We start from the raw sequence: 25,771 nt of genomic DNA on the forward strand, positions 1-25,771 counted from the left end.
GTATATCGTGTTCACTGTTCCATATGGTCAAAAGCTGTGGAACAATCGGGAAACACGTTTTTCTTGGACGGAAATCATCTGTGTGGTTTCCTAAGTGTTGATAAATTATTCCCACAAGCGCTGATCCTGAAACTTTTATATTTTGCACACAGTGAAATTGTGGTTCGTATTAAACAGGCTAATCCTGCTTCTGTTCAGACCTGTTCTAGACGCGTGACGTTCTTTTTTATCTGGGCGTGCCTTATAGCGCATGCGTACCATGCTTTCTCTCTGTCACAGGGCAAAAAGGGGATTGAGGAGACAGTGGTCTGGGAAAACCTGCCTTTGAGGTTGATCACTTCTATAATGTTTTTCTGAGCGAAGACACTATTTTATCATAGATAACGAAGATTCCAAGGGTTTGTTCACAAAATGCTGCGTGTATGTAGGAAAGCGGCGACTGCAGCAGCTCAGGTAAGGGCACTTCTATAATCAGGAGTAGGTTAGTGACTGTCATTCACCGACCCAGCTTTCTAGGCCTGCAGAACAACTAGACAGAGGAATACTTCATAACTTTGTACACCCCCTTTGCGTAGTTAGTAATGTGCATTTTTGTACGGCGTTGAATAATATTATTGCGTCTGTAGTAGCTAGTTGGAAATTAGTTAGATAGACAAAATATATGTTTTATGCCGTGTGCGTACATCTACAGGAAACACGTAGTTTTTGCGCTGGAAGAGGCATACCATGCTCTGCTTTTGATTGGCATTACTGGTATGCGAGTAACCCTAAGCGGTTTACAGACTGACATGTATTTCTAACCAATCAGTGCCTTTAGCGTGCCAGAAGGCAGGATTTAGATAATGTGCCTGCCTTGGAAATGATAGTGGTACAAGGTTTAACGCTCTACACGGAGTGGCTAACAATGACGAATTTCAAGTAGCCTAGCTTGCTTGGCTAACGTTAGCTAGCTAGTGTTGTTGGCTAGTAAACCTGAATAAGTTTACCTTGTGAATGGATGAGATGCCCCTTTGCACAAAGAAAGTCAATGTAGAGTCGTTGATTATTACCGCATCTCAAGCGAGATCAGATTTGGACAGAACAGCAGTTTACTGTATATTTTATTAACCTATGAGGACATGACCTTGCCTGTAAAAGTTCCTAGCTAGCTAGTCTTTGTTAGCAACGTCTGTAGCAAACAGCTGTTACTTTCTGGGGTTTTCTGGCAGGTAGCTGGCTACTTAGCTAGCCACTCAACTTGATAGCTGTAGCGCTAGTTAGTCTGCCAAATACTTTAAGTTGAGGCAACAGGTACAGGTAACGCTAATGTAAACATAACGAACCATGTAAGGTAACAGCGTGCTACATTGCATAAAAAGTTATGTGCGAAAGGGATAATAATGTTAGGCTACTTAGGGGAGACCTGGGACGAAAGTAACACTTTTCAGATAAACGTCATTTGAAAAGATAACGTTACAGACAGAAACTAATTTTAATTGTGTTCAACAACAGTGTGTGTTCTGTCAATACCAGGTGCTGTTTTGTACAAACGTGGAACGACTTCGGTATAATAAGTGTAGTTGTTATTGTAGAGGGTGGAAAGAAACAGCTGTTACAATCGTCCCGACAATGACTCCTGACAGTTAAACCTGACTTGCTTCTAAACTGAGAAACTCTGACATGGAAAATCGCGGTGTTGCTTTCGTCCCGGCTCTCCCATACATGTTTCAGATGATAAGTCATGTTTGAGGTCGACGAATGATAGGCAAATCTTTGCATGCAGAGTTTGCATGTCACCTTCTTGGGGTCGTCCTCTACACGCTCGAAATGATCCCACAGTTTGGATGATTTCCTGCCCGACATAGTCTAATAAGTTTTTAACGACAAGGCGCAGTTCAGAATGGAGTTTGAGGGGTTTTTTTTCCTGTGACTAACCGACCAATGAAAACTTGGTCGACTAAGAATTTTCTCATCGACTAACGTTTGATCGATTATTAGGGGGCAGCCCTACTATAGTTATAACATTAATAGTTAGCTACATTCTGGTTGGATTTGTCCTCCAACATTACTGCTTTTTTCTTTTTTTCTGCTTGTCACCTACAGTTTAAGCAGTAGCTGTTGTGTATTGTAAGCTTCGAAGGCATGGCAAACAGCTGTATAGCATCCATTACAGTAAGACGAGGGGTGACCGTCTTGGTGTCTCAGCCAAATAATTTTGATCATTGTACCAAATGTTACTGTCCCTTTTCAGCCCCATTAAAGCAGAATGGCAGCTGCTTGTCGCCCAGTTTTTGTTTTATATGTGTGTGGCCATTGTGCTGACCATTGTTGAATGACAGTCGTCTGAAAATGGAAATCTTAGCAACGCTGAAGTCAGTATCAGCTTGATGTAAATACCCAAACTCCCGCCATCATAAAGTAATCAGTGTGCAGGCTTGAGGTGCTGTTATCAAAACACCATACACACACACACACACACACACACACACTATACGCAACTGTTTAGTAAATGTGTAGAAGCTGATGCTCCTGCAGCATTAAGAATGTGGCTGCTGGAGAGAGCAGCTGTGGGTTGATGATGTCAAATATAATATTTTCAGTATTATTAATAGGGAAAGGTATCATTCAGTCAGCTGAATCAGGGGTTCATGGGGTCATACAGTGATGGTAATTTCATGCATGACTGTACTAGTCTGCAGTAATCAAGTAGTCAAATATTCAAACAGTGAAGGAAGTGCTCCTTGTTGGAGCTCCTTGTTGCCATGTCTCCCCAGAGGACAGTAGGAGACAGAGGAGATGACTTCTTCCAGCAGTCCATAAAGACAACAGCAGAGCAGGAGCTACACGCTAATTACTTTCATTGTGTACTCCTGTCTGGTGTCTCTGTATTCTTTACTGTACTTTACCCCATTTCAACAAGGGGGATCATTTTCATTTAAATATTTAGAAAATTTGTCTGCAACAACAGAGAAATATTCTTTGGGAAAGATAAAGAAGAGCATTGTATCATGCATAAGGTGATTGAGCAGTTACTGGATACCATCCTGGAATGAGAGGATGTGGGCATCTTTTGAAGGCATGGACTGTGTGTGTCTCTCCTGCAGAAGTGCCTGTGCGGAAACATGTCGCTCCGTCCCCTGCAGCCCCGCCGCCACTACACCTCGGCAGGAGACTCAGGGTATGTACCACCGTAGGAGGGAGGGGTGAGGGAGGGGGACCCAGAAAAAGGTTGTGACACCCAAGCCCTCCCCAGCCAAGGCACAGCTGGTGACCCCTGTGGGGAAAGGTCAAGGGGTCACATTCCCACCTGGGGGAGGGGACAGATCAGACTGGCTTTATGGTCACTGAAAGTGGAAGGGTGCCCAGTAGTCCTAGCCAAATTCCCAATCTTTCTCTGTCCCTACCCTACTCTATCTCTACCACTTTAGTCATCCCCCAGTTATACTGCATGAACAAAACCTGCCCTCTTTTCAGCTTCTCTTCAGAGGATGTGTCCTGAGGGTTGTGGTGCAAAATAGCTGCCTCATATCACCTAGATGGAGGCAACACTTTGGTGGTTTATGTTAACCACTAAAAAAAACTATAGTCCCAAAAGTAAAATGCTTTGAGATGCATGAAGGGCACTATATAAATGCTGTTCATTATTAGTACAGTTTTACTGTGTCAGTGGGCTAGCATACAGTGTAAATATTGAAATGGAGAAGGCTCTGACAGGGGTAAAGTGAATATGAACTTTTGGACACTGTTCTACAAGCTACATGTCTGCGTTGACTCTGCTTATTCCTTTTCTAATATTCAGGCCCCATGTGTTGGCCCCAGTTCACTTAATTTCACATAAGTTTTCTTCAAAAACATCTTCCCCCCAACAGCAGCTGTTCCCCAGTGTCTATTAAATTTATGTCATATTGTTGCATTTCAAATTTAACTTATAAGCTGTGTTTACATGGAATGCAATTCTTAATATTTTCTATAACAATATTCTAGTATTTGTCATATCGTATGTAGTCTACATCATAGTTTAAGGGTAATGTTAACAGTGTAGCAGTGATGTGTTTCTTGAAATTATTTCTAAGAACAGAATCTGAGTTAGTTTTCACTCATGATGGTTGATAGGTAAGTTTAAAAATGTGTAAGTTGAAAAGCCATTTCTGTCAGCTGATGGTGTTCAATGTGTTTTCAGGGCCACTGCAGGCAAAATCGTGGGAGCTAGTCTGCTGTTTGTGGGTGGCGGTCTTGGAGGCACCATCCTGTATGCCAAATGGGACCCCAAGTTCAGAGCCAATGTAGAGAAGTCTGTACCTTACTCTGACCAGGTGTTTGAAATGACCCTTGGCCCCCCCACCCCCCCAGTGCCATTGCCAAAAAAAGCGGTAAGGGGAGCTCTTTGGGCCAAAAGAATATTGGCACTGACCATGTAATTCTGTAGCTGTGGGACATCAGAGTAATGATCACATGGCCGCAGTGATATAGATGGTCTTTATCTGTGTAGCTGCTGATCACTATAGAAACACTTTGCTCCACTTTGAAACACTGGTTGAAAATGTCGCTGCTTTGCTTACTGTGGACGTCATTCTTGGGCTTTGTCTGTTGAAGGTGAAGAGTGAACCTTTGCAGATCTCGTCCATGGTTGAGGTCTCGAAGGAGTCCAAGCAGCCTAAATTGAAAGGCAAAGCAAAGGAGGAGAAGGCCGTGGAGCCGCCGGCTGCTGTGGAACCCCCTCCATCCCTGCCCCAAAACATTGAGGGTGAGTGTGTCACTGCCGCTGCACCTCTCAGGTGTACAACTTAGGGCATACTCACACTCGGCCCGGTTACCTTGTACCGTGCCCGAGCACGATTGTCCCCCCTCCCCACTCCCCCGCTGGCCTGTGCTCACATTGCGCTTAACATTCTGGGCCTGAGCATGCTTACGTCATTACGATGCAAACTTTTTGTGTTGAAGAAAAGCGCTCTCGCACAGCACAGTGGAGTTCATGATTGTACTTACTTTATGGCTTATTTGGAGACTTTTTGGGTGCGGTGACACACGGCCCTCTCACATGCCTTATAGATTTATCGATTATGCAATGCAGCGATTTTCAGTTAATCGTTCTGCATGTATAAGAAGATTTTTATGGAGGCAGATGATTATCATTATGCTAAGGGACAGACCAATATTTTGTGTCAGATTACAGTAGCCTAATCACAATAATGTTAGCTAATGTTAACCAGTTAGGGCTACTACTTGTGTGTGTGCTACTGTCATCAACAATCTTCTATTACTGCTTAGTACACTTTTCAATTCATTCGAGAATATTTGGGTTGATAACGGGTCTGGTTCTCACCTTATTGATGAACGTGAATTGTAGTCGGCGAGTAAAGCTCCAAATTCCTCCCTCAACATCAGCTGCCTCCATAAAAATCTTCTTACATTACACTTCTTACACTTCTTACAATACATGCGGCACGATTAACTGAAAATCGCTGCGTTGCATAATCGATGCTAACTGGCTGGGGGGCTAACGTTAGCTATCTAGCAATAGATTCGACAAACATAGCTAGTTAGCTAACAGGCTACCTACAGTCCCCTCCACAATTATTGGCACCCCTGTTAAAGATGAGTAAAAAGGGTTATAAGAAATTCACCTCTTGGTGAATTAGCTTAGTCTCACACTGGAAAAATTAGAAAAATACAACCTTTAATTGAAGTAAATTTATTCAGAGAAAAAAGTAAAACCTCATCAAGAAATAATTATTTTTAACAAAATCACGTGTGCCACAATTAATGGCACCCGTAGAAATTCTTATAAACAAAATGTAACTGAAGCATTTTTTCCATTTATATTTTACTTTAAGTTGATCAGAGTGTTTTGGAACTTTCAAGCAGTAATCCATGACTTCCTGTTCTACTGGGGTATAAATATGAGGTGACACAGAGGCCAAATTCCCTTAGTCATTCTTCAACAAGGGATAAGACAAGAGAACACACAAATCATATAAGGGAAAAGTGTGTTGACCTTCATAAGTTAGGGAATGGCTATAAAGAAACAGCTGTTCGCCTGCAAATGCCCATATCTATTGTTAGGGCAATAATTAAAAAGTTCCAATCAACTGGAACTGTGACATACTTGCCTGGACGAGGACCCAAGTTTATTTTGCCATCACACACAGTGAGGAGGATTGAGGCAAAAAATCCCCAAGGAACACTGTTGGACAGTTACAGAAAAAAATAGCATCTTGGGGTCACCAAGTCTCAAAAACTACCATTAGACCTGCCACCTCCATGCCAACATTATTTGGAAGGCATGGCAGAAAAAAGTCTTTCCTGTCATTTCACCACAAACGTAAGCACCTGGAGTTTGCTAAACGCTACTGGGACTTTGACCGGAACCGTGTTCTATCGTCAGATGAAACGAAAACTGAGCTTTTTGGCAACAAACACTCAAGGTGGGTTTGGCGTAAAAAGAAGGATGGCTATACCGAAAAGAACCTCATCCCCACTGTTAAGTATGGTGGAGGGTGATTTTGTGGTGCTGTTTTTCCTCCAAAGGCCCTGGGAACCTCATTAGGGTACATGGCATCATGGACTCCATGAAGTACCAGGACATTTTTAAATCAAAATCTGGCTGCCTCTGCCAAGAAACTAGAAATGGGTCATTGTTGGATCTTCCAGCAGGACAATGATCCAAAACATATGTCCAGATCAACACAAAAATGGTTTACTGAACACAAAATCAAGCTTCTGCCATGGGCCATCTCAGTCCCCTGACCTAAACCCATAGAAAACCTGTGGGGTGACTAAAGAGTCAAGTGCACAACAGAGGACCTAGGACCCTGGACGATCTGGAGAAATTCTGTTAGGAGGAATGGTCTCAAATTCCCTGCTCTGCATTCCCCAACCTTATAAGATGTTATAGAAGACTCAGTGCTGTTTTTATTGGCAAGGGAGGTTGTACAAAGTATTAAATGCAGGGGTGCCAATAATTGTTGGCACATGTGGTTTTATTATTTCTTGATGAGGTAATTTTTTTTTTCTCTGAATAAATTTACTTAAAGGTTGTATTTTTCTCATTTTTTCAGTGTGAGACTAAGCTAATTCACCAAAAGGTGAATTTCTTATAGCCCTTTTTACTCATCTTTACCAGGGATGCCAAAAATTGTGGAGGGGACTGTATCTGAATGATTGTTGAAGACTAGCTACTTAAACAGGTTGGCTGCTTCATTTGTGATACTCTGACTAAGCCCCTGACAACAGCAATGCTTACATCGCCACATAAAGTGTGGTTAGTTTTATTTCACTTGCTAGAAATTAAGCTAATGTGGGGATCCACAGAGTTATTTTTAGATATAGATCTACAGAACTAACCAATTGAATTTTGGTGGCAGCCAGCTTGTTGTATTTAAGGAAGTCAGCTAGCTAATCAAATGATGGTTTAAAGGAATTATTATGACTGGGCGTGTAACTAACAGATATCCAGCTAACTGTTGCTATAATGGATATATTTGTTAAATGGGACAGTCGCATCATTGGCATCATTTTCAAGTTTCATGCTCGGGCAAGTTTAGCGATCACACTGATGCATACCGTGCCCGAGTCCAACTGAAGCGTGCCCCAAGCCCACCTCTTCAAGCGGGCCCGGGCACGGTACGGAGCGATCACACTTGTCAAAAGAACTGGACTTTGGGGGTCAAACGTGCTCGGGCACGGTACGGATCGCCTAGTGTGAGTACACCCTTAGTTTGCGGTTTACTGTTTCTGCTGTGCCAGCATCAGTCCAGAGCGACTGATCTGTGGCACCATCTGCTGGTGTGACTGGTGAAGTGATGTCTGTGTCAACAGCACCTTTGGAACCTGGTGGTTCACTGATGGTTTTGAGTTGCGGACAAACAGCCCTAGAATTGAGAGCATCCCTCTCACACTCACTGTTTTAGTGAGGTAGAGGCTTCCTCAGGGTAATGTCAATATATTTTTATTACTGCTAGGTGATGAAAAGGCACTAATGAGAGGATCCACCAACTTTGTATTCTTCATGCAAGTAACATTTGACAATTATAACTGGAATTTACTTAGAATCTCTAGACTCTGTAGCATGTTACTTGGTAGGTAAGCACATAATGCTATCTATGCTGTGGTTTCTTCAAAGCTTAGTGTTTCTAATTGGAGTCATGCTTTTAAATGCACATGAGAAACCATTTGACTTCCCCTTTCTACAGTATATCTGTAGTAAATTATATTAAGGCTTCAACCCACTGACAGTTGGTCACATAATTGCACAACTTTAATGCCAAATATGAAAGATGTGGAGTGTAATTTTCAAGCTTTGAAGTTATGAAGTTACCAAGGTTTTGTCATGCAGTCATACTGCTTTAAGTCTGTATGAATGTAAGTCACTCTGGAGAAGAGCAACTGCTAAATGACAATAATGTAATGTAATGCTTTAATTTCATTTGAGCTTTAACAAAATAACATAACATAACAAAATGAGTGGGGTTAAGTTGTTGCTGATATAATGGGAACCAGACCTGCATATCACTCAGTTGAAAGCAAGTTGGAACCAGAAAGTATATTCTAAATTTTTTTGAATAGGGAGGCAGTAGTTTTCCCAATTTCTGTGTCCTTGCTGTAGTCACACCTTCTTTTCTAGCATACTGACAATAATAAAATTGCATGCAAGGTGGTCAAGATGTGCTGTATATGCATTGGGAGTTGAACAGAAAGTAGGGTTCTGGTGGGTTCTGTATATGGGTCTTGGCAGTCGTAGAATGCTCAAATATCAGATTGTGAATGTCCACGGGAGGGATGTTTGCACTCTGAGTTAGCATTGAACGGAAAGTTCACCCCTTGCACTCCCCCTCAATATGTTCCAGAGGCCTCAGCAGAGGCAGCGCACATCATTTCTGCCATCAGCGAGGTGCCTTCTGTGCCTGCTCCTGTCATCCATGAGCCGGAGGCAGAGCCCCAGCCAGAGGCCTCACCCCAGGTTGCCCCGGAGGCTGTGGCAGGTCAGAGGGGACGGGTCCACCCTGTGTGAGCCGGTGCTCATGCCTGCCTGCCCGCCTGCCATGTCACTAACGAGAGGGCTCGATCCGGGTGCCCGCCAGCCCCTTCCTCCTCATTTACCCAGCATGCCTCTGTCTTCTCTTTCCATTGTGCGCATGAAAGCTTATTCGTGGGTGTGTCCTTGCTGTCTTTACATTTGTACGTTGCTTGTGTTCAGGGGAGGGGTTTGTCACTCAATTTCTAACATAAAAGCACCATTCACTCATTTTTATGCCATCTGCTAACCCACATTAACCCCCTTGCACATGTGTTACTGAGGGCCTCACAGCATGACCTGTGTATGTCTGTCTATCTGCCTGTTTGGACGGTAGTGTTCAGAATGTAAATTATTTTTTTTGTGAGTCAATGTGTGTCAGTATTGTTTGAGTGCATGGGTTTCTTATGTGTGTGTGAAGTGTTTATTGTGTGAATGTATTTGTGTCTGTGTGTGTGAGTGTATTGCTGTGTAAATACAGTTAGGGCCATAAGTATTTGGACATTGACACAATTTTCATGATTTTGGCTCTGTATGCCACCACAATGGATTTGAAATGAAGCAATCAAGATGCGATTGAATTGCAGACTTTCAGCTTTAATTCAAGGGGTTTAACAAAAATATCATACAAACCATAAAGAATTATAGCAATATTTATACAAACCCCCCCCCCCCCCCCCCCCCCCCCCCCCCAATTTCAGGGGCTGAAAAGTAATTGGACAATTGACTGAGAAGCTGTTTCATGGCCAGGTATGGGCTGTTCGTTATTTCGTTAACAAAATTTAGCAGTTAAAAGGTCTGGAGTTGATTCCAAATGTGGAATTTGCATTTGGAAGCTGCTGCTGTGAACACACTGTCAATGCAAGTAAAGCAGGCCATCATTAGGCTGAAAAAACAAAACGCAACCATCAGAGAGAGAGCAGAAACATTAGGAGTGGCAAAGTCACCAATTCTTAAAAAGAAGGAACACACTGGTGAGCTCAAAGACCAAAAGGCCTGGACAACCACGGAAGACAACTGTGGTGGATGATCACAAAATTCTTTCCTTGGTGAAGAAAAATCCCTTCACAACATCTAGCCAAGTAAAGAACACTCTCCAGGAGGTAGGCGTATCATTGTCAAAGTCTACAATCAAGAGAAGACCTCATGAAAGTAAATACAGAGGGTTTACTACAAGGTACAAACCACTGGTAAGCCTCAAGAATAGGGAGGCAAGATTAGTCTTTGCCGGAAAACAAATTAAAAAAACCTGCCCAGTTCTGGAACAATATTCTTTGGACAGATGAAACTAAGATCAACCTGTACCAAAATGATGGGAAGAGAAGAGTATGGAGAAGGGAAGGAACAGCTCATGACCCAAAACATACCACCATCTGTGAAACAAGGTGGAGGCAGTGTTATGGTGTGGGCATGCATGGCTGCCAGTGCAACTAGGTCACTTTATTGGTGATATGAGTGCTGACGGAAGCAGCAGGACAAATTCTGAAGTGTATAGGGCTATACTATCTGCTCAGATTCAGCCAAATGCTGCAAAACTGATAGGACGGTGCTTCACAGTACAGATGGACAGTGACCCAAAACATACTGTGAAAGTAACCAAAGAGCTTTTCAAGGCAAAGAAGTAGAACATTCTTCAATGGTTGAGTCAGTCACCTGACCTCAACCCAATTGAGCATGCATTTCACTTGCTGAAGACAAAACTGAAGGCAGAAAGACCCACAAACAAGCAGCAACTTAAGACAGCTGCTGTAAAGGCCTGGCAAAGCATCACTAGGCAGGAAACCCAGAATTTGGTGATGTCCGTGGAGTCCAGACTTCAGGCAGTCATTCAGTGCAAAGAATTTTCAACAAAGTATTAAGAACGATCATTTTATGTATGATTATGTTAGTTTGTCCAATTACTTTTCAGCCCCTGAAAATGGGGGGGACTATGTATAAAAATTGCTGTAATTTTTAACGGTTTATACGATATTTTTGTTAAACCCCTTGAATTAAAGCTGAAAGTCTGCACTTCAATCACATCTTGATCGCTTCATTTAAAATCCATTGTGGTGGCATACAATCCCAAAATCATGACAATTGTCACTGTTCAAATACTTATCGACCTAACTGTATGTTGGTGTAAGTGTCTGTTGATGGTCGTTTTAAGTTGAATGTATTGGTGTATAAATGTCGTGGTATGTGTCCTATAGGAGGAGAATGTAATGAGTGTGCTCATGAGTCACACACTGAACTGAAAGAGCGCCCCCCAGAGGAAGTAGCTGCCCGCCTCGCTGAACAGGACAAGGCTGAAGAGGACCTCCTGGCCTGTAGGTGTCTCTGGCGCTCCCAGCTCAGTCCAGATGATGTACCCCATGCACATGCGCATGTACGCGCATGCACACACACACACACACCTCCCCCCAGGCATCGTGCAGATCTAATTTCTGTCCAGGGTCTCTGAATTTTATAGTATATGGATTGCTAATACAGTGGACTGAGTGAATGGAAAGACATTTCAGGTGATTTACAGGTCAGTCTGAACAGTTTTGCAGCATGAGGTTTTCAAACAAACTTCCATGTGATTATATACACAGTCAGATTTTATGCCAGAGGTTAACAGTTGTTTTTCATAAGCAGCCATGAGGGTGTTAGTAATAGTTAAATCAAGAATAAAACAAATGATAATGAGAGTGATGAGTAATTGTTATATTTATGATTACAAGTTACACGTAGATAATAGTAATATTATGATGATGAGAATGAAGATGAGTGATACAGATGAACAATGGAAATAACAGCCATGATGGTGAAAATGATGGTAATGATGAAGGTGTCTCTGTGTGCAGCCCTGTCAGCCTCTCTCGAGGAGGCCCTCGGCAGCTCGGCTAAAGTGACCCTGCAGGCCATGGCAGCCCAGGATGCCGCTATCAAGGCCATCACTGTGCATGCGCAGAGACTAAAGGAGGCCATGGATGATGCCGAGGTGATGGGGGCCACAGCGTCACAGTGAACATCACACCATGCAATTTACTGTGTGCTTGTCTAAGGTTGCATTCTGCTTTCAGTCTCTCAGAAATGCCCTTGTTTTAATCAGAATGGAAAACCTCAAAAAACACACAAGGAATGTCAATTTGTTGGAAGATTTCTAGACCACTCAGACAGAAATGTATAAATATTGTCTTGGTAATCTGCAAAATTTATTCTGCATGTGGTAGTCCTCAGATAATAGAAAGGGGTGGAGCTGAGTTTTGCCAATTGAAACACACTTGTAACTAGAAAAGTACATTTCCTGAAGAAAATGCAGAGTGTGATTGTGACCCGGCAGAGAAAACGTGCTAACGTATATGAGACAATCTCTAGGATGTGGCTAAGTGGTTGCTAGGTGGTTGCTAAGGTATTTAAGGTGGTTGCTATGGTGTTGCTAGGTGGTAGCTAGGGCATTGCTAGATGGTTATTAAGGTATATGAGGTGGTCACTTGGGCGTTGTTGGCTGGTTGCCAGGGTGTTGCTAAGTGGTTGCTAGGCGATTGCTAGGGTTAACGATATGGTTGCTAGGGGCACACCTACCTTTGGTGAATGTTGGGTCACATGACCCAAAGCAGCATATCAGGTCAAATGGTGATCTAGCGGTAAAAATGAACTGAAGTGAATGGGAGGATGGAGGGATGAATAAATGAGTAAAAGACGAGTGCGGGTCAGTATGGGTTTCAATGAGTGTTGGGTGGCATGACCTGGGCCAGCAGTAGGGCTGCCCCCTAATAGTCGACCAAACGTTAGTCGATGAGAAGAGTCTTAGTCGACCAAGTTTTCATTGGTCGGTTAGTCGCAAAAAAATTCCTCAAACTCCATTCAGGAGCTGCGCCTTGTCGTTAAAACTTATTAGACTATGTCGGGCAGGAAATCATGCAAAGATTCGCCTATCATTTGTCGACCTCAAACATGACTTATCATCTGAAGCATGTAGGGGCGAGCCGGGAGGAAAGTAAAACGGGACAAAAGTAACATGGCTATTTTCTCCGAGCCCATACAAGTCTGATATGCCTGACTGCGTGAGCATGTACAGCGTGCAACACTTACCAGAAACCCGAAAAACAATGTGGAACCATCATACTTTCGCAGAGTTATACCCGAGAAGCTGTTTTCGATCAAGGAAAGTAAATTCACTCAAGCTGTAATTTTTTTTTGAATGACGAGTTGTGTCTATTCTTTCATGTGTCATAGTCATGATCATTTGACAGATTAATTCGTACTTTAACACATCCTGAAGTTTGCCATATCAGAGTTTCTCAGTTTAGAAGCAAGTCAGGTTTAACTGTCAGGAGTCATTGTCAGGACGATTGTAACAGCTGTTTCTTTCCTCCCTCTACAATAACAACTATATATATTATTAACTTTATATATTATTATACCAAAATTGTTCGGCATTTGTACAAAATAGCACCTGGTATTGATAGAACACACATGTGAGTTGTTGATCACAACGAAAATTAGTTTCTGTCTGTAACGTTATCTTCAAATGACGTTTATCTGAAAAGTGTTACTTTCGTCCTGGCTCTCCCCTAAGTAGCCCAACGTTATTATCCCTTTTGCACATAACTTATTTTTATGCAGTGTAGTGCACTGTTACGTTACATGGTGCGTTATATTTTCATTAGCGTTATTAAGCTTCTCGTAGTTTTCAGTTAGCATTTGCTATATTTTTAACGTTAAATCACTGTTTCCTCAAAGCTAAAATTAGCTAGAATTTTTCCAATCTAATGTTCTAATCGCGAAAGGGTTATTCTGTTATGCTAAATAAGTAATGGCCTAATTAACATTAACGAATTTCAAAATTAAGGCTATATGCAGCTAAATAAATATATCGTCATATGCGCTATTAGGTGTTCGTAGGGACTGGGGAAGCTAGATTACCTCGCTTACTGCATGTTTAACTTCATGTTCTGTTTTTTATCTATCATTTGTTTTATAAGTTATTGTGTTGGTGTCTCAAGTTCATAAGTTGTATTATGTTATAGTGTGTTGAAATAAATTAACAAAATGTTCAGTCTCCTTGCTGGTTGTTCCAACACATTCAGAATCATAACTGCTTTTGCCGTTAGCATTGTCATTAACAGACGGCTCGCTTCGTGTGTGCGCTTGTAAAATTTATGTTTTAAAGGCTCATTATTACAATTTTGTATTTCTCTGTAATGTGGTACAGTGTTAACGATGTTACTTATAATATTCTTCCTCAGCCTTGGAACTCAAACCATTTTCTGATGCCCCAAAAAATATATAGGCCTTTCATAAACGTGCAACGACTAGACGACTAATGGCTTGAACTAACTGGTCGACTAGGAAAATCTTTGGTCGGGGGTAGCCCTAGGTAGCATGTGACGTGCTATGACCGTAGGCCGAAAGGTGACCGAGCGATAAGACTTTGAAAAATGAACTGAGGTGAATGGGAGGATGGAGGAATGAGTGATCGACAAAAAGACGAGTGCGGGTCAAGACAGTCTTGGATGGGTGTTGGGTGATTTGTCCCGAGGCAACATGTGAGGTATGGTGGCTATGGGGTGAAAAGTGACTGAGTGGGAAGGCCATCAAGTGTGAGGGGGGTGATTTTGAAAGTGAATGGGAGTCTATGGGGAAAAAAGGGATGAAAAAAACGACAAAAACCGGAGAATGAGTGAGGGCACGGCTTAGCTTTATACAAGCAACCCGATCGGGGTCAGACTGGACTGGTTACAGTTGGTTTGGGGTCGACATCTTGAAAACTGTGGGAGAATGAGTGAAAAAGAAAAAAGAAGAATAAAGCGATTCGATAACAACAGTGTGATTGCTTTGCAAACACGCTATTGCTTCAATAGTGTGTTTGCAAAGCAATCACACTAAATACTCTTTAGTTTGCTTTGATTTGTTGTGTTGAGTGAGTGACCTAGGAATGGCCATCTGTTTCTTCTCCATGGCCCAGATCACATTCAGCTGCACTGCATGCTGCTCTTTAGTCTGAATCTCAGCAAAATGAAGCAAGCCCTTTTCAGTTACCTGCACAGTATGGTTGCTGGAGTTGGTTGCTTGATGAAAGGAAGGAAAAATAAAGAATTAAACTTTACGTTTTGCCTGGATCTGGAGTTTGGTCTCCTGAAATGCATTTGTGCTGCGTTTTGATTGGGCAGGCCTCTACGGAACAGAAGTCGGCGCAGTGGCGTGTCCTCGAAGATGCCTTGAAGGAGCGCAGCCAGATGGTGGATGAGGCAGCAGACACTCTGCATGTTGCCAGGTCAGAGTTTGACAGGGCTTTGGGCACTTCAGGCAGTCTGCACTGTCACCGACCTGAAGCACACTGCCTTGCTTTAGTTAACACTGAGAAGGGCAACAAGGCTAGTCCCATCTCATAGATGTTATTCATTTGTTTAGTCTCAGCAAAAGGAGCCTTAGGGGAGTATTTACATTTAAGTTTTTAGGATATATAGGATGAGACAACACCGTTTATATTGATATAGTTTGATTACATACATACACGGGTTACATAACCCGTTTCCCCCGTAAAGCCGTGCCAGTGTTCGCATCTCTCCTCTCTCACACTCTCCGCGCAACCCCGCCCCCCACTCTCCCTCTGCGTCTGTGCGCAAACCCGGCCCCACTCGCCCTGGTAGGGCTGCTCGATTATGGTAAAAATCATAATCACAATTATCTTGGTCAATATTGAGAACACGATTACTCATTCACTTTGGAAACATCATGCATTTATTGAACTTACAAAAAAAAAAAAAAAACCACGTATGCTAAACCTGGTGTGATTAGAACACTAGATTGGAAAAATTCTAGCTAATTTTAGCTTTGAGGAAACAGCGATTTAACATTAAAAAATATAGCAAATGCTAATGGAAAACTATGAGAAGCTTAATAATGCTAATGAAAACATAACGAAACCATACATAACGTGACATAACGTGCACGCTACATAGCATAAAAATAAGTTACGTGCGAAAGGGTTAACAGTGGATTTTCTTGAACTTTAAATATAATTCAACTGAAAAACAAATTAAAAATAAATGAAAAAAATGAGAAGTGCTTGTGACATCTCATGTCGTAGAAAATATGGAGATATGTATTGTGTATCGCCGTTCAGCCTAAAAATACCGAGATATGATTTTTGGTCCATATCGCCCAGCCCTACTTTCAATGAAGTGAGACAAACTTCAGTCCTCCAGCTTAGTGGTTTGACCTCTTTGATGTACAAATATATGGAAGGATTGTTTCTTTTTTCCTTTTATTGTTGAACTGAAATGAGCTAGAATGTTGTGTCCATAACAAAAAATACAACATTGTAGTGTGTTGTTATTGAAGTAAGGCCAAATTGTCAAGCAAGCATATAAAATTTGTCCTTATTATTTTTCCTGAGAGCAGCAGCACAGACATATACTTGTGAGCAGAGATTCAACTCCTGCATTCCCTCCATACCCTAGGAGGTTCTAGATTCTAACAGAATTTTCAGTTTATGTCTGCATTGCTAAGATGAATATGGATGTTCTGTTTCAGACCATGTCCCTTCAGGAATGTTTACAATGAGTCAGAAAATCAGAGCACTTATAGTTTTCAAAATGGCAGAGAGGAATTTTCAGTGTGGAATTGACTGAGCTTAATATTTTTTTTAACATGTTAATAATCTATGAAAGTAGCATGTTTGTCTGTGCCAGTGTTCTAGAGCCTCTACCATTGTCTGGCAGTGTCCTTTTTTTAACTGTGGCATCCTTCTACACCCTGTATGTTTGACACAGGCTCTAGAGCATTGCCACAGTCAGTGTTCTATAGTCTGTTCCTTTATCTATGGCAATGTGTAGAGCCTGTATCTGTGGCAGTGTCCTGGAGCCTGTGGCAGTGTACTAGAGCTTGTGCCTTTGACTGTGGCAGTGTACTAGAGCCTGTGCCTTTGACTGTGGCAGTGTCCTGGAGCCTGTGCCTTTGGTGGTGGCAGTGTCCTGGAGCCTGTGCCTTTGACAGTGGCAGTGTTCTAGAGCCTATGTCTTTGTGGTCCTTCAGGAATGAGCTGGAGAAGCTGAGAGGAGCCATAGATGATGCCAAGAAGACTAATATCTCCTCGGCCCGTCCGCAGATCTTGGCTGCTGAGGAGAACCTGCACAAAATGCTGGTGGACCTGGACAACATAGTACACAAGGTAAACATGAACATGATCAATCAAGGGCATGGTCACATGGAGGGGTTGGTCTTCTCATATATTACGTATACAAATGCTAGTTAGAAATGGTAGTCACTCTGGAAAAGAATATCTGCTAAATGACTAAATGTAAAATGGTGGGGCTGTAGAGCACAAGCACTTTTGTGTTGCATAACTGTGAATTAATACAGCACTAAAACGTTAAGTTGAATGGAAGTGGTAATAGACCGCATTTAGGATGACGCCACCCCCCATTCCCAAAGCTGGGGGGAGGATGATAGAAAGGAGTAGGAGCTTCCATTGCATTCCTTTCTATTAACCATAAGTATTGGGGTGCATGTAGATAGTCAGTGGTTGTGGAGCAGGAGGAGAGGTAAAGGTTTGGGGTTTTTTTGTGATGCTGAGGTTGGAGGTTGGGGGATGTGGGTCAGTTACTCAAGCCTGAAATGTTGGCGATTCCATTCCAGCTGCAGACGGCCCAGAGCGAGGCGAAGATCCTATCTCAGTACAGCCAGCTGGTGAATGAGGCTAAGGCACAGTTCCAGAAGGAGTTGGATAGCATCACCCCCGAGATCCAGTCTGGCTGGAAGGGCCTCAGTAAGTGTGTGATGTGCTCAGTGCGCTCCCTCGTATAGACCGCACACTCCTATGGATTCTCCGCTAAGAGAACGAAATTGCCCCTTGAAGGGCTAATGCTGTAAAGTTAAGTTGTTCCCTACATTTGAAACTCTTGATATACTATAAGTAAAAATCTTGTTTTGTATTATGTTTCAAATCATCGGTTCCAGAAACAAAGTGAAGATTTTACATTTGAAATGTGCCACCTGAAGGCGAAATGTGCATGGACCCACTGATCTGAATACCATTAGGATGGGCTGTGAGCAAAACAGCATGAGTCCATCCAGATTATTCAGTGATCAGTAAAAGCCTTAGGGTAGTGAAAAGCCTGAGGATATGCATTGGTGCAGGAATACACATTGTGGATTGACATATGAAAGACTGCAGGCACAAGGCTATTTAAATCTAAGGAACAACGTCACATTGTGGTTTGTGCATTCGATGCTGGTGACTGCTCATCTGTGCTTTGTACAGAACAGATGTGTAGATGAGAAGCTACACCAGCTCATTCCATCAGCGGTGTCTGTGCTTTAAGCATTAGATGGAAGTTTTCCTGAGGAGCAGTGTGCATGTGAGCATGGCACTGTTTTTAGAGGCAGTGTTGCGCTGTGGCAACATTCTTAGCCTCCTTGGATGGGAATGCCATCTGTTGGTTTATTTGCATTGGGCACTGCACAGCAGGCTATTTGTGCACCCTGCCAACAATGCCCTTACACTGACACTGTCCTTGATAAAACCATTTTATCAGAGCCACACTGCATTCCATGCATAGAATCGCCAAGGGTTTCTCCGCCCAGTTTAACTTCACACGAACAGGCATCGTGTGATACCGGGCGTGCTGTCGTGCTATTTTGGCCTGATTATTATTTTATAAAATTATTTGTAAAATAAATGTAATTTATAAATTAATTTATAAATTAAATTTAAATTAAAAAAATAAATTTATTTTACAAATAATAAATTATTTGTAAAATAAATGTAAATCTTGAAATAAAAAAATAATGTTGAAAAGAAGTTATGAAAAGAAATTAAGCTTTTTGGATGTTATGATAATAGATATTGAACCAAAAGGAACCAGGTGAGCAAAATGAACCAAAAGACTAGAATGTTTTGCTACATTCAAGCCAGCAGTTAATGGGCAATTTTTCATTTTTCAAGTCGTAGGCATTTTTAAGGTTACACCGTGCTGTTTAAGTGCGGACTCTGTCCTCTGTCTAAGTTTGGTACACCTTCTGCATTCTGCAATTTCAGGACAGGAAGTGTGGCTGGGGGGAATGTTCTTTCATTTCTGAGTCTTTGTCCATGAAGAAAGGGTAACGGTTATAATCTGTTGAGGAAACCTAGGGATTTCCTAGGGCAGTGACTTCTTTTCAGCAAAGTGAGGCAAAGAGAAGGACTCTGCTCTGTGCAGCATTGAGGACAGTTCCATTTCAGTTTTGTCAGTTAAGGACATTTATTGAGGTTTAGTTCGTTAATTGATATACCTTAACAGAAGATGATGGCCAATGTACAGTTCATTAACTGAAATTCTTTTCACTCCCTGAACTGACTGAATTGACATGGAATTGAGCTCCATGATGGGGCCTGGCATCCAAGAATGATTATTCTCTCTTGCTGGCCTGTCATGTGGATAACACTAGACTTGCTGTGGTGGACCTACATTAACCTCTTGTACTTCCCTTCTGTTCCAGAGGTGTCTGACATAGGTGAGTGCCCACTGTGGCCTTCTCTCGTTTCCACTGGCCGAATCATCTGTAATGTGTCACCAGGGGCGCTTTGCTTTTTGTATTTCCCACAAAGCACTGCTCCTCTCCTAGTTGGATGCGATCACACACACAGGTGCCAAACGCATCACGCTGCCCACAAGGAAGCACATGTCACGTTTGATGCCATTTGCCTCCTGGAGATAAATTCAGGTCATGCGTTTGAAGGGCACAGTAGATTATTCACTGGAGTAGGGAAACCTGGGGAAAGTGAATGGACAAAGCATTTATCTTTCAGCCTTGCAAGAGCCCCAAACTCAGGAGTGTGATTGGTGTTGCCAGCTAACACCTTTCTTGGATTTAATTTTAACATTACTACAACCACTCTGTTTTTCAAAAATCTGTGAAAGTGTGGTAGATAGGAGTTTAAAATGAGGCCAGTAAATACCCCAGGTTGCCCTTAACGGCAGTTTCTGTAGGGATGGGCTGTGCCTTTCTGTAGGCTTACAGGGTCTGCTGGTGAGGTGTTTGTTAGCAATGCAGTGTTACAGACAGCTTGGATGAGCATGCTGTGATCTCCCATATGCACAGACATGGCTGAACCTTACTGATAATGGCTGTCTGTAGTTCAGACCTGGTGCCTCTGTAACAGATAGGGCTTACAGCACTCTCACGGCCACAGAGGCATTTACAGTAGCAGACATGGGGGTGGACAGTTTGTTTAGATCTGGGCTCTTATCAGTTCAGCTCCATCATGTGGCCTGCTGGAAGTGTTTGCATGTGAACACCTGTTCTTTGAGTTGCAAGGAGAGCTGTCAAGAGAACTGGCTCAACTGATTAGCAGTACCTCAGATGTTGACAGGAACAGGAAACAGCAAACTGAGTGATGCTCCAGGACTGTTTGGGGAAACTCAAGCATGCATTTTTTGTATGTGCTTTTTGTATCCATATCCATGATCTGAGGGTGCTTTCACATTAGAGCTTTTGGTGCGGACACGAGTTCGCTTGAGACGTTAGTTCGGTTCGTTTTGCTGATGTGAACGCTGTTTTCCGAACTCGGGTGTGCACCAGGGACCATACCGGAGTCCTCCAGAAAACAGGGGTCTGGGGTACGGTTCACTTGAACTCCAGTGTGGTTCGCATTTGGTGTGAAAGCTATCCGATCTAAAACCAGGAAGTAAACGCTACTGATGACGTGTCATTTGTTATTTGCTTGTCGCATCTAAAAACTATTCGGGAAGTAATTGCAGGTAGCCACACTGTTCGCTCACCTTGAGAGTATGCGTGTATGCTCTGCAAGAAAAGCTGCACATTCTTTTCTCATTGCCGCCTGTCTCTGCAAAAACCCTTATTCGAGCAGCTTGTATCACTGTCAGACAGCGGGATGCATTTATGGCATAGTGAAAATGCTGAACACGGTTGTTTTGGTGCTGACACCATATTAACAAAAAGATGAATAAGAAAACTAGTGTGGGTTTCCATTTTGCTCCCCTTTTTGCGTCGTTGCCTAGCAACATTGGCAAATAAAAGCTGCACGTTCCTAACGTGTTGATGACATAAATGGACCAGGGTTCGCAAACAAAAAATGTCATGTGAACGAAGACCAGTGGGGGCAGGGGGGAATAATCGCAAGAGTTCGGACCAGCAAAACGGACCGAATGTGAAAGCGACATCACTGAGCATTTAAATGTCCCGATCAACTACATAGCAACAGAGATCCTGTTCTCTACTAACACTACTCTCTACTACTTCTACTCTACTAACTCTACTGGGCTAGATTGGCTAGAAATTGTTGTTATTATTTTTATAATTGTTATCTGTAGTAGCAGTATTATTATTAGTAGTAGTATTAGTAGACAGCCTTATCTGTAGTGATTTGCAGAGCAGGTAGATATGAGTTCAGTATAATGCAAAGTACAGACTGCATTGAGGTTAATAATTACTGCATGCAGGCGTGTTCTCTGTGTGTGTTGTTCGAGAATGCGAGTAATCTGAGTATTAATCTGCACTTGGGATCTCTGCATTCATCTCAGCATTAACTGCTTCATCTCTGCAGGTGATCATAATGTCATACTATAAATTCGTAAGGCCTTCATAAAGCATACAATACACCTTTGTGAGTGTGGCATTTCTGCTTTTAGAAGGCAGTCATAAACTGCTGCACTGCTTCATGACACAGCGATTTAGCACATGAACGTATGAGATATATTGCTATGTGTCAGCTGTCATGGAGTATGTGCTTTTGTCTGCTGTTCAGTGTAGTGGCACCCTGCTCACGCACTGATGGCAGCTTTATGAGGGACTTATGAAGGTAGACTGAAGGCCAGTTTCTGATGCTGAAGCTGACAGGCTGCTGAATGCATCACATGTTCACCCCCAGTAGCACATGTACATAAACTTTGGCCTCCGTAACATACACTTCTTCTGCAGAACGCTCTGACTGTAGTATTCCCTGTGTTCCTATCAGCGATCAGTGAGTTAACACTGCCTTATTGGCAGTGGGAAGATATTGCTTCATGAATCCCAAAGTGGGTGCAGCTATGTTACGAATGACATACCTTTGAACCAATCCCAGCATTTTGCTAGTTCATATGATTGAGAGTAAATATAGACACTCCACCCATTAAGGGCATCGGGAAGCCACTCTCCCATGGTGGCGTTTGGCGTGCTAAGAAATGACCTGTTGCATGTGCTCCAGCAGGTAGGCTGACCGCTGATGACCTGAACTCGCTGATCGCGCACGCACACCGTCGCATCGACCAGCTGAACCGGGAGTTGGCAGAGCAGCGGGTCCGGGAGCAGATCCACATTGAGGCCGCGCTCGAGCAGCAGAAGCAGGAGGACAAGAAGGTGCTGGAGGCGGCTGTCACCACGGCGCTAGAGCACAGCCGCGAGGAGATGCGCCTAGAGCAGCAGAGGAAGGTGGGTGGAATGACACTGTTGTGTAAAGGGGGCCCCTGAGCGCTTAGAGGGGGTGTTGTGATGTAGGGTGTGGTAGGGGATTGTGGGATAGGTTGTCACTGTGTAGTGTGGTAGTAGGGTGTGGGTTTTGGTGTGATAGTGGAGTATGGGGTAGGGTGTGGTAGTAGGGTGTGGGGTTTGGTGTGATAGTGGAGTGTGGGGTAGGGTGTGGTAGTAGGGTGTGGGAATTGGTGAGGTTTTGAAATTTGGGATAGAGTGTGGTAGTAGGGTGTGGTATTTGGTGGGAGGTATGGTGTGCTAGTGGAGTGTGTGGTAGGGTGTGGTATTTGTTGTGGTAGTATGGTGTGGGGTAGGGCGTGCTAGTAGAGTGTGGTAGTAGGGTGTAGCCTCCTTAAACTGTGCTTTCTCTCCTCTTTCTGTTGTACTCCTTCCGGTCTCTATCAGCCCTCTGTGAGTATGCACTGTGTCTGGGCTCTGCTAGCAGTGCACTGCTGGCCCTCTACGCTCGGCCAGGCATAGATGAGCTTGCAGGCCCATAAGTGCATGTAGCTCTGTAGTAATAGAGCCTTTTCTTTCCTACCTCTGGCCTGTCAGGACATGAAGACGTTAAAAACAGTCAAATCAGCATTGTTTTCTAGAGGATGGAAGGAGGTGTGATAATGAGTTGTGTGTGTGTGTGTGTGTGTGCAGGTGGAGGAGGTGCGGGAGGTGATGGAAGCAGAGATGAGGACTCAGCTACGCAGACAGGCAGCAGCTCACACAGACCACCTGCGAGACGTCCTAAAGGTGCAGGAGCAGGAGCTGCGTGCAGAGGCTCAGGAGGCAAGTGCTGTTCCTTAGACCAGTCCAGTCCTAAACCTGCCCTTTTGACCAGTCCAGTCCTAAATCTACCCCATTGACAGTCCTGTCCTAAACCTGCCCTTTTGACCAGTCTCGTCCTAAATCTACCCCTTTGATGAGTCTTTTGCCAAATCTACCCCTTTGACCAGTCTAGTCCTAAACCTGCCCCTGATCAGTGTGTTTAGACTAGCCTTTCCTACACCTAGACGAAACCTGGCATACACTGCAGAGGCATCACTTCTTTGTTTTGGCCAGGTGTAACCAGGTGTGGACGGTTCTGACCAAAGTGATCTGGGCTCTTTTTCTTCACAGACTCTGACCAACAAGCTGATGGAACAGGAGACGGATTTCAGGCGGCTGGCCCAGGAGCAGCTGGATGGTTTCACCCTGGACATGAATGCTGCCTACGCCCGGCTGAAAGGCATGGAGGAGGCCATTGACAGTAAGTGACTCTACTGATGGGCCAGCCGTGTCGCTGCTTTACAGAGCATGCAGGTTAGAGCAAAGACATGAAACTTGAGGACGGATCTCCGGTGGACACCACAGACTGCAGGTGTGGCAATCTGTGTAAAGCAGTCTTCCAAAAACAATGGGCTGCATTGGAGGCACAGCTGAATGAGAAATCCCTTGGGACTTATGGAGTTTGTCCACTGTGTGTGTTTGTGGGTGTATGTTTGTGTTTGTTTATTTGTTTGTGTGTGTGGGTGGGTTGATGGGTGGGTTGGTGGATGGGGATCTGAGTATATACAGTTTGAGTAGGAGGGTGGATGGTTTGTTGTATACGTATGTGCATGTGCATGTGTATGTATGTGTGTGTGTGTGTGTGTGTGTGTGTGTGTGTGTGTGTGTGTGTGTTCTGCTGTGTGTAGAGCAGTGGGTGATGGCCTGGCTCTTTCCCAGGTCACATAGTGGCTGAGGAGGAGGCGCGGAAGGCCCACCAGCTGTGGCTCACGGTGGAGGCACTCAACTACACTCTGCGGACAGCGGGCGCCGACGCCCCCACTGAGCCGCTGGAGACGGCGGTGCGCGCCGTGCGGGAGAGCTGTGCCGACAACGAGTTTGCCCAGGCGCTGGCTGTGGCGCTGCCTGAGGAGTCGCTGCGGCGTGGTGTGTACAGCGAGGCCTCACTCCGAGCCCGCTTCTCTGCCATCCGCCGGCTGGCACGCCGCGTCGCCATGATCGACGAGACGCGCAACAGCCTGTACCAGTATTTCTTGTCCTACCTGCAGGCTGTGTTGCTGTTTGAACCAGAGCAGGAGCCGCCGCCCACCAAGCTGTCCCCCAACAACCTCGACACTTTCAAACTGCTCTCTTACGCCACCTACTGCCTGGAGCACGGCGACCTGGAGCTGGCTGCCAAGTTTGTCAACCAGCTGCGCGGTGAGTCGCGGAGGGTGGTGCAGGACTGGCTGAAGGAGGCACGGCTTACACTGGAGACGCGGCAGGCAGTCAGCCTCCTGTCGGCTTATGCCAACGCGGTCGGCCTGGGCACCACGCATGCCCCCTAGACCCCCCCCGTCCCGTGGAGTCCCATTCCAATGGGAGAACCCTCATCTTCATAAACAGCAGATTCATGTCCTTTTGGGTTTAAATTCTGAGTGTGGTAAAATAAATATGTAAAAGAAAAAAATGGAATGTAGTATGGTGCCAGTAGAGATGTGTTCTCGGAACGATGTCCCTCCGGCTGCAAGCCCCGCCCACTCCGCAGGAGGGAGCATTTCAAGTTGTAATATAATGTTCACATATACAGTACCTCACGTACAGGGAAGACAAGCCTCCATGCTGCTAGCAAGCACCCTGCACTGAGTGGAAGTGTGTGTGTTTAGTGGACATGAGGGCTCCCGGTACGTCATTCAGTCATCTCCCTCACTTAGAAAGCCATTGCCCCTAACCCCTTCACTGTCTGAAGTTCACTGTGTTCATTTTGACACAGAATTTTGGAGTGCTTTGTTCAGATGGATGTGTTCAGTTCCCCTGGTCGCTTATTTTCCAGGGTTTGTTAAATGTTAATTATTCAGTTTGACCTGCTGTTGATTCATTACCCCTCCCCGCACTGCTGCATATCAATAAATCATGGAAAATATTAACCAGATTTAATGTCAGTTGCCTCTTTTTTTTTTCCTTAAACTCGCTTACATAAATACTGTTACTTAGCAAAAGTAGGGCGATGATACTGTCAACCCCCAAAGCCCATCCACACAGCAGACAGTTACTGATCACTGCTGATTGAACATGGTAAAAAAACAAAACATGTTCCATTTTACTGCATGTTGCATGTGAACAGACTGATGTAGAAAGTATAGATCACATGTTCCCTTAGGCCCTGAAACAACTGACATACTGCGGAGGGGCCTTTTTTTCCCCCCCAAGTACCATTAGGGCTGTTTTCTGAGAAATCCTTAGTTACCTTAGTCATTGATGATTCTTTTTTATTGAATTGGAGTTTCAACCTAGTTTCCCCACAGAAAGTGAACCCCAAGAAAATGAGTTGGATCCTGAAACATGTTAGTGAACTTAATGCATCCTCTTTTCAAGAGCCACTTTCAGGTCTAG

General features: G+C 43.8%; 1 protein-coding gene across 5 annotated transcripts; it reads left to right on the forward strand.

Moving 5' to 3' along the window:
- Nucleotides 1-252: 252 nt before the first annotated feature.
- Nucleotides 253-25,304, forward strand: immt (inner membrane protein, mitochondrial (mitofilin)). Of its 5 annotated transcripts, none has more exons than XM_036551068.1 (15): nt 253-453; nt 3,084-3,157; nt 4,160-4,349; nt 4,573-4,723; nt 8,826-8,960; nt 11,185-11,301; nt 11,821-11,957; nt 15,133-15,236; nt 17,000-17,135; nt 17,603-17,732; nt 19,445-19,459; nt 22,155-22,378; nt 23,069-23,200; nt 23,531-23,660; nt 24,119-25,304. In XM_036551068.1, the coding sequence occupies exons 1-15, from the start codon at nt 412-414 to the stop codon at nt 24,724-24,726; spliced, it is 2,325 nt and encodes a 774-aa protein (XP_036406961.1). In that variant the 5' UTR covers nt 253-411; the 3' UTR covers nt 24,727-25,304. The 5 variants fall into 5 exon arrangements, with proteins under 5 accessions (XP_036406961.1, XP_036406962.1, XP_036406963.1 ...); XM_036551069.1 differs by having other exon boundaries at nt 22,158-22,378; XM_036551070.1 differs by lacking the exon at nt 19,445-19,459.
- The last annotated feature ends 467 nt before the right edge of the window (nt 25,305-25,771 follow it).

Source organism: Megalops cyprinoides, chromosome 18 (assembly GCF_013368585.1).
Source record: "Megalops cyprinoides isolate fMegCyp1 chromosome 18, fMegCyp1.pri, whole genome shotgun sequence".
Lineage (NCBI taxonomy): Eukaryota > Metazoa > Chordata > Actinopteri > Elopiformes > Megalopidae > Megalops > Megalops cyprinoides.

What these genes read in the sequence shown, in the direction of transcription:
- immt (XM_036551068.1), top strand. Translation starts at nt 412, where the DNA reads ATGCTGCGTGTATGTAGGAAAGCGGCGACTGCAGCAGCTCAG. An exon ending in CGGCGACTGCAGCAGCTCAG is followed by an intron (nt 454 to 3,083) that starts GTAAGGGCACTT and finishes TCTCTCCTGCAG; the next exon opens with AAGTGCCTGTGCGGAAACAT. An exon ending in TGGACAACATAGTACACAAG is followed by an intron (nt 17,136 to 17,602) that starts GTAAACATGAAC and finishes ATTCCATTCCAG; the next exon opens with CTGCAGACGGCCCAGAGCGA.